Source organism: Pipistrellus kuhlii, unplaced genomic scaffold (assembly GCF_014108245.1).
Source record: "Pipistrellus kuhlii isolate mPipKuh1 unplaced genomic scaffold, mPipKuh1.p scaffold_m20_p_51, whole genome shotgun sequence".
NCBI classification, from domain to species: domain Eukaryota; kingdom Metazoa; phylum Chordata; class Mammalia; order Chiroptera; family Vespertilionidae; genus Pipistrellus; species Pipistrellus kuhlii.
The window spans coordinates 664984-673952 of record NW_023425553.1 but is presented as its reverse complement, the minus strand read 5'-3'; the positions used below and the strand labels follow the sequence as shown (position 1 = coordinate 673952).

At 48.8% G+C, this 8969-nt stretch overlaps 1 protein-coding gene and 1 pseudogene across 1 annotated transcript; both read right to left on the bottom strand.

The window, feature by feature from the left end:
• Positions 1 to 1061: 1061 nt before the first annotated feature.
• Positions 1062 to 1508, bottom strand: LOC118706446 (annotated as a pseudogene).
• Positions 1509 to 7750: 6242 nt separating this feature from the next.
• LOC118706429 (olfactory receptor 10V1) lies at positions 7751 to 8713 on the bottom strand. Its single transcript, XM_036415740.1, has one exon. The coding sequence runs from the start codon at positions 8711 to 8713 to the stop codon at positions 7751 to 7753; it is 963 nt and encodes a 320-aa protein (XP_036271633.1).
• Between the last annotated feature and the right edge of the window lie 256 nt (positions 8714 to 8969).

Here is an 8969-nt window from a genome sequence, read left to right as displayed (position 1 = left end):
TGCTGTCCTCACGACTATGAGCTGCTTCCCAAGTTCAATCCTTTCTAAACTCCACACACAATCCCCATGGGACATGGACACTTATTCCTCTAGAGGCAACTGCAAGTTTGCTGTCATCAGCATTTCATCAGGATGACACGAGGTAATATTGTGCTCTTCTAATCCTTCCAAGTACTCCAGTGCACAGTGTGCATGAGCAAGAAACACATGCACACACAACTACAGTCTCAGGAGGCGCTCAGCACATCCAGCCTCTTGTGTCCATTGCGCCAGGTATAGCTTAAACCCTCTGTCTGCCCAGTGGTGAAGAGTTTTGCATTTGTGAATCAAAGAAGACTTGTTCAGAATGTAGTAAATATATTTAAAAATGCACTGGGCATAATATGTAATGACTAAGCCTAAGAGGTGTCAAGGCCAGGGAGTATAATTTCAAGAAAAGTGATGGTTAAATCATTAAGGATCCTGTACCCACACCTTTCCTGTTGAGTATCTTCAAATCAGCATAGCCACCGGAACTTGCATGTCCTGAAGGCACCTGGATCTGAAGTAGCCCCCAAATGACTTATTTTCCCTACCTCCAAATGTTCCCCTCTCTTCCATTTACTGTCTTAGTCACAGTTATCTTCACTCGCTCATCTCACCTCCCATCTAATCAAACCCCTAAATGTGTTCTAGCCACCCTCCCTAGCCCACCTTAGTCCAGGATGGCGTCATCTCTTACCCTACACATTTCTGAACACTAATATAAATGGAACCACCTTATTTATCTTTAAAAACTATACTTTTATTGATTTCAGAGAGAAGGGAGAGGAAGGGAGAGGGAGAGATAGAAATATTAATGATGAGAGAGAAGCATTGATTGGCTGCCTCATACACACCCCACACTGGGGATCCAGCCCACAACTCAGGCATGTGTCCTGACCAGGAATTGAACCATGACCTCGTGGTTCGTAGGTCCACGCTCAACCTCTGAGCCATGCTAGCCGGATTAAACTGAGCCACTTTATTTATTTATTTATTTTTTTAGGCGTATGAAAATTTATTACTGTGATTTCACCATCAAAACTTAGGATCTTGGTCTTTCCTTCTTGCCTTTGTACAGGCCAAGAGAGACACATTGGCTACTTTGACAATCTTAAAGCGAACTCCAGGAATGTCACCAACAGCATGACCTTTGCGACCAAATCCAGAAACCAGAACTTTGTCATTTTCCTCAATGAAATTCAAACAACCATCATTGGGTACAAAGACTGTGATTTTTTTTTGCCGTTTTTGATCAGCTGGACTCTGACACACTTCCTGATAGCGGAATTTGGCTGTTTGGCTTCAACCCCTACTTTTTCCAGCACGATCCCCTTTGCATGGGAAGCGCCTCCAAAAGGGTTGACCTTCAGGGCCGTGCCCAAACGGGCCTTCTTGTACTACCTGTCATGCCACTTCTGATCCCGCCGGTGGCTGCGGAGCTTCCAGGATGTACGGAGACCGCAACACTTGCCCATCCTGCCTGCGCCACGGGCCTGAGCGAAAAGCTAAACGGAGCCACTTTTTTAAATGCAGCTGGAGCTTCCATGCCAGAGGGCTGCCTTGTATGTCTTTTGCCTGGAATCTTTGAGAAGTTAAAGCAGGGCAAAATAACATTGGGACTGGGCCTAGGGCACCCTTGTGCCCCAAGGAGCTGTTTACAAACAAGACAAAGCAGATATTATGATTACTGGACTGAAAATTAAAAACACTGTTTAGCATAAACATGACTATATTCTATCTGTACCAATAGAAATTCCTCCCTTCTTTGGATGTCACTTCCCCCCCCCCCCCCCCCCCATCTTTCTCATAAGTGCCATTTCCTCTGTCTCTTCATTGGAACTCTACTTGGGCTTTTGAATTAATTCTCTAATGGCTTTTCTTATTTTTTCCAATAAATTCTTATTGGTCATACTCTGGAAGCCTTCTTATTTGTAGGTTAACAGACTCTTAGGGCCACTTCCCTCTGAAAAAAACCCTTCCAAGTACATGTGTGCATGTGTGCAGGTGTGCATGAGTAAGAAGCACACACTCAGCAGGCGCTCAGCACAGCACGGCCTCTTGTCTCCTAGCACCAGGTCTAGCATAAACCCTCTGGTTGAACAGCTGTTAAGGTCTTCATATTTCTGAATCAAACTGCCTTGCATGCCTTAATGCTGGGTATGGTAGTGGGTTATCTTTTTAAAAATATATATTTTATTGATTTTCCACAGAGAGGAAGGAAGAGGGATAGAGAGCTAGAAACATCGATGAGAGAGAAACATTGACCAGTTGCCTCCTGCAAACTCCCCTGCCAGGGATGTGCCCGCAACCAACGTACATGCCCTTGACCTGACTCGAACCTGGGACCCTTCAGTCCGCAGACGGACGCTCTATCCACTGAGCCAAACCAGTCTCAGCGGTAGTGGGTTATCTTTACTTCCCTTCTGAACCTCCACACGCACCCTCGCAGAGGGTTAAGGCATTCACATTTCTGAATCAAACAAGACTTGCTTGGAATATAGTAAATACACTGAGTGGCCAGGTTTTTATGATTTCTGAACTCATAATAATCTGGCCACTCAGTGTGTGTGTGTGTGTGTGTGTGTATTAGAGGCCCAGTGCATGAATTTGTGCTTGGGGACCAGGGAGAGGGGACATGAGCGGTTAGCCGGCCTGCCTGCTGGCCGAACTCCTGGTTGAGAGGACAATTTGCGCATTAGCCTTTTATTATATAGGATGTACACTGAGTGGCCAGATTATTATGCGTTCAGAGATCACAATAATCTTGCCATTCAGTGTATATCTCAAAAAATATTAGGCACAATAGGTAATGATTAAGTCTAAGAGGTGCCAGGGTCAGGGAGTATACATTCAAGGAAGTGATTGTCAAATCAGCAAGGATTTTATTATTATTTTTTTTAGGTGGAATTGCTTTTATTGGGGTGGGCACCGTAGGCCTGCCTGTGGTCAGGTTAGTGTTCTGCCCAGTGCAGCCAGAAGCCTGGAACCTTCACCCCACCGCCCACCCGGGTTAGTGGAACATGCAAAACTCAGTCAGAGGGTGGAGGTGGGGGGATAGGGGGAGCCCCCCAAGGCCAAGGCTGGAGGGGTAGGCCAGGAGGGGTGGGCCGGGCTGGGCTGCTGAGTCAGCTCAGACAGTCCATCCAGTGTCCCTAGACCCCATGCAGGGCTGAGCTCTGGAGAGATGGTCTCGTGGGCAGGACCCTAGGCAGGACTTGAGGCCCCAAGCAAGGATATTTTTATTAGTTGCAAGATACTCAACATCTTTCCTGCTGGGTATCTTCAAATCAGCATAGCCACTGAACTTGCATGTCCTGAAGGCACCTGGATCCCAACTAGCCCCCAAATGACCTCCTGAGCATATGGCTGAACCCATGCCTTTTCTTGCTTCACCTGAAAGGGAGGCACACTCTGCTGTCAGACCTATACCACACTAGCTGGGAGTGACAGGATACCCTGTATTTGCCCCTCTCCCAATGTTACATGTGTCTGTGTGCATGTGAGTGCATGTTGTGTCAGGGACACTCACATTAGACTTGTCTTAAGTGGGAACTGGACCAAGGCAGTCATCAAAAAGGGGTGAGGGCCCGGCCAGCATGGCTCAGTGGTTGGGTATAATCAGGAGGTCACTGTTCCATTGCAGGTCAGGGCACATGCTCAATCCCCAATGTGGGGCATATGGGAGGCAGCGGATCAATGACTCTTTCTCATCATTGATGATTCTATATCTCTCTCCCTCTCCCTTCCTCTCTGAAATCAATAAAGATATACACTGAGTGGTCAGATTATTATGACCCCTGAATGCATAATAATCTGGCCACTCAGTGTATATCCTATATAATAAAAGGCTAATATGCAATTGTCTTCTCAACCAGGATTTCGACCAGCAAGCAGGCTGTCTAACAGCCCATGTCCCTTCCCCCTGGCCAAGCTGGCCAGACCCCACCCATGCACGAATTCATGCACCAGGCCTCTAATATACAATACCTATACCTATACCTATATCTACCGTGTTTCCCCGAAAATAAGACATCCTCCAAAATAAGACCTAGCGCATGGAAAGATAAGACATCCCCTGAAAATAAGATCTAGCGCAACTTTGGGAGAAAAAAATAATATAAGACACTGTCTTATTTTCGGGAAAACAGGGTCTATATCTATGTCTATGTCTATGTCTATGTCTATGTCTATGTCTATGTCTATGTCTATATCTATATTTATCTATATATACTGAGTGGCCAGATTATTATGTGTTCGGAGATCATAATAATCTGGCCATTCAGTGTATGGTAGGGGAAAAAATTTAAATGGCATCTGAGCTGTGACTTAAAGGAACAGTGAAGGTTAGATAAAAGGCAAAGAAAATGGGAGAGTGCATTCCAAGCAAGGGAACTGTTTGGGCAAAGAAGACCTCAGGACCTTTACCTTTTAAAACTCTTTACTATGGAAATGATACATCTCTAATCAAGGAGAGAAAAATAGCACTTAAATACACACCTAACCTTCACCCAGCTTCCACATTTGGCAAGATTTTACTTGTTTATTTTGAAAGAAGACAAGTAGCTAGGGGTGACAGCAGTGGGAGCTATTAATAATAAAAGAAGTACCCACTTAAGCTTGTCCAATAGAGGGGTGCCCACGCACCCTTTGTAAGGGCATCATATGGCCCAGCAGCACAGGGCCCACATGGGACTCCAGTGGGGTTTTGGTCGCTGTCTGTCTCTCTCTAACTCTCTCTCTCTCTCCATAGCCATATGGAATCAATTTACTGATCACCGCCTTCCCTGGGATCCACCTGGAGTCGCCATTTAAGTTTCTGGTAAACCTCCTCAGGGAGTCAGCCCCCCAAACCTTCCAGGCTGCAGCCCCTCCAGCCCCCAACTCCGAGGGCACCGAAGGAAGTGCGCCCTGAGGGTGAGGGAGTGACATGGAAGGACCCAGTACCCCATCAGCTCATCATGCTTGGTTCCATTGATCCGAGAGCCTGTATGCCAGGCGCTGCCCAGGCCTCGCTTCCCATGCTTTGTCCACGAATCCTCACCACACTCCCAGATGGGGGATAGCATTGCCCATTGGATAGCAACATGAGCCTGTCTTTGGCACAGCACCCATAGCACTGACTGTGCCCAGGATCTGCTGGTGTGCAAGCTCCTGGACAGAGCCTCCAGGGCAGCAGTTGCCAGCCAGTGGTCTGCCAACCACTAGTGGTCTGTGAGCTCTGAAAGGTGGGTGACCACTAGCTTAAGGAAACCTTTGGAGCAGCGGTCACAAACCACTGATCCATGGACCAATAGTGGTCCCTGAGGTCTGAAAGGTGGGCGACCGCTGCTCTAGGGGATCCTTCTGACCAAAAACCAAGCAGGGCTGGCACTAAGAAAAGTGATCTACATGCTTCCTGTCCTCCCAGATCTGGCACTGCCATTGAGGAGTGCCCCCCGGTGGGTCTGGGGCCTCTTTGCTGTGGAAGATGGGCCATCGCTTAGGCACAGTGAGGTGGGTAGGAGGAGCTGCAAAAGGAGGAGACAGGCAAGGCTGGAAATAGCTGATGCCCTCAGGGTTTTCTGTGTCAGTAAGGACTGCTTTTGGGGCTTACACTACCAGGAAATGTATTGTTGACTGAATGTGCAGTCCAGAGGGAGAGGGTCATCATGCTGGCTTACTTGTCCAAGGAAGGGTCATCAAGGACCCAGTCCCCCCATTCCTGACCCTTTTAGCAGAATGAGGGTGTTTCTGGGTTTGGTGTTGGGACAAGTCCCTCCTTCCTGGGACTAGCTGGTAACAATTGTGTTAAAGAAAGTTGTTTCAGTGCCTAATCCCTCAGGCTAATATGTGAGCTCCTTGAGGGCAGGGTCTGTGTTGCTTTTCGTAGCCCCAGTGCTATGCCCAGTGCCTGTTACACACAAGGTGCCCAATCATTCATTCATTTGTTTTTAAAATAATTTTTTATTTATTTCAGAGAGGCAGGGGAGGAAGAGAGAGACAGAAAGATCAATGATTACCCAGGACCAAACCAGAGAGGGTCGGACCTGCATTGCCACCATTTGTCCACCATCCAGAACTGAAATATCATTGCTGACATGTACACATAAGGAACTGTTTGACATTGAAATTGGGACTCAAAAGAACTGTTGGCCCAGAAAGAAACTCATACAGACTGATTCATTTGCCTCTCAGCATAACCATTATGGCTCGTCTCATTTTTGGTTCTTATGAATGTATTTCTTGTATCACATGATCAAACTCATCTAGGGGAAATAATGAACAACATAAACTGATTAACAAAAACAGACCCGGAGACAGGGAAGCATGGATCAAACTGTCGAACCTCAGAGGGAAGGTAGGGGAGGGTGGGGGGAAAGGGAGAGAGATCATCCAAAGGACTTGTGTGCATGCATATAAGCCTAACCAGTGGTAATGGAAAACAGGGGGGTGGGGGCATGCATGCGGAGGGCGTTGGGATGGGAATAGGGAGATGAGGACAAATATGTGATACCTTAATCAATAAAGAAATTAAAAAAGATCAATAATTAGAAAGAACCATTAATTGACTGCCTCCTGAATGCCCCATCCAGGGGATCGAGCCTGCAACCCAGACATGTTCCCTGACCCGGAATCAAACCATGACCTCCAGGTTCACAGGTCGATGCTCAGCCACTGAGCCACACCAGCTAGGCCATTCATTCATTCATTCATTCAACCATTCTTCCTTGCTAAGTGCTATGATGGAGCAGAATCCAGGGACCCATGGCACACAGCCCAGCCTGTGGGGTGGAAGTGGGGTCAGCAAACACTCTCTTGAGATCTTTACATCTGACAGGAATCCCTGAACACAGAGGCCTCGGCTCAGCAGGGTTGAAGGCTTTCATTCATTAGCAACCAGGGTGGAAGGTAAGCCACAGCTCATGGGACTCACAGTTAGATTACAGCTCACTGAGTACCTGTTACGTGACAGGTCTCTGGTAACAGAGATTAATCATACCTCTTACCTGCAATGCCCCGGGCCAGTCAGGGACAAATCATGTCAGCGCTGGGTGAGGAGTAAGCACTGCGGCCATGGTGGGAGGCACTCACTCCCCAAGCAGGGCAGGGCAGGAAGGAGGAAGGGCAGTGTGCACAGGCCACCAGGAGCAGGTGGCCCTTTAAGCAGTGCAAGGAGGAGGAGTCACCTGGCCCAGAGGCTGGACGGGTGCACAGTGAGGGAAATGCCTTCGTGAGGACGGTGAGCTGAGGGGGCAGAGCAGGTCACAGGCCCCCGGGGCTGCTGCTGTTTGGTTTGCACTGTTTATCTCCAGAATCGCTACGTCGTTTTGTGGTGATGCAGGTTCAGTTTCTGGGAGGCTCTGCCTGTCCACTTCTTCACTCTGCCCGGTTTGGGCCTGGGAGCTCCTTGAATGGACCCTCGCTAACTCCTTGTCCGGAGAAGTGATGCCCTGATGTTTTGTTTGGGCATCTCATGACCTTCTTTCTGTCGATGTCCATGCCTCTGCCAGGTCCCGGATGATGAACATAATTGTCCAAAAGGGGCACCCCCAGAACTGCCTTGTTTTGGAAACCTGAGGATTCGTTCCCTCTCTGTGACCACAGAAAGGGTGTGGTGAGGTTCAAGTGCACGCAGAACCATGGAGCAGCCCTCAGAGGGGGAGCGGAGTCACAAGGTGGGCAGTGAGATGGCCCACTGGGTTCTCATAAGGGGCCAGGGGAGTCCTGGTGGACTCCACTCTGCCCTTCACCTGGCTTTAGGCTGCCTCCTCACCTGGCTAGAGCTCTCCAGGAGTCTCCCGAGGGCACCCTGGACTTCCTTGTTCCTGAGGCTGTAGATCATGGGGTAGAGCATGGGGGTCACATTGGTGTAGATTAAGGACACGACCTTGTCCTGTTCCGGGGTGTAGCATGACTTGGGGCGGATGTAGATGAATATCGCACAGCCATAGTGCAGAAGAGAGACCAGCAGGTGGCCGGCACAGGTGGAGAAGGCCTTGCTCCTGCCCTGGACTGAGTGGATGCTGAGGATGGCGGTGATGATGAATCCGTAGGAGAGCAGTATCAGTAAGAAGGGAATCAGCAGGATGAGCATGCAGACCACGAAGACTGCAATCTCATTGGCTCGTGTGTCCGAGCAGGCCAGGAAGAGCACAGCTGGGATGTCACAGAAGAAATGATTGATCTCATGGGACTGACAGAAGGGCAAGAGGAATATCAGTGTGGTGAGCGTGAGTGAGAGTGCGAAGCCACCGACGCACGCCAGAGCCAGCATCTGCAGGCAGAGGGCCCTGGTGATGATGAGTGGGTAGCGCAGGGGCCTGCAGATGGCCACGAAGCGGTCATAGGCCATCACAGCCAGGAGGAAGCACTCTGCTCCCCCCAGAGCGATGAAGAGGTGCATCTGCAACGCGCAGCCCAGCATGGGCATCCGCTGGCTGCGGGACAGGAAGTTAGCCAGCATGTTGGGGACAATGACCAATATGTAGCAAATTTCAATGGTGGACAGATTGCGAAGAAAGAAATACATGGGGATCTGGAGGCAGGAGTCAATGAGGGTGATGAGCACAATGGTTCCGTGGCCGGCTAGGGTGACAAGATGCATGATTAAAAAGAGTCCAAAAAAGAAGATTTTCAGTTCAGCCAGATCCCCAAAGCCCAAGATGATAAACTCTGAGCTCAAGGTGTGGTTTTTCTGCAGTGAGGCCATCCTGTATTCCCTGTAGAAATCCTGGGCTGGAAAAGGCAGTTTTCTAGCAATTTTCTAAATTGTGGGAGACTCTACAGCCCTTTCCACAAATGGGAGTGTAGCCACCTCTCCAGTGCCTCCAACCCACTTTGCCAGGCTTGGCTCTGGTCTAAGTTCATGAGCTTCTTACGTTCTGCTCTCAGCTCACTGACAATAAAGAACTCCTTTTGTGATGTCACTTGAGTTCACCTGTTGAATTAATTAAAAAATGCACTGG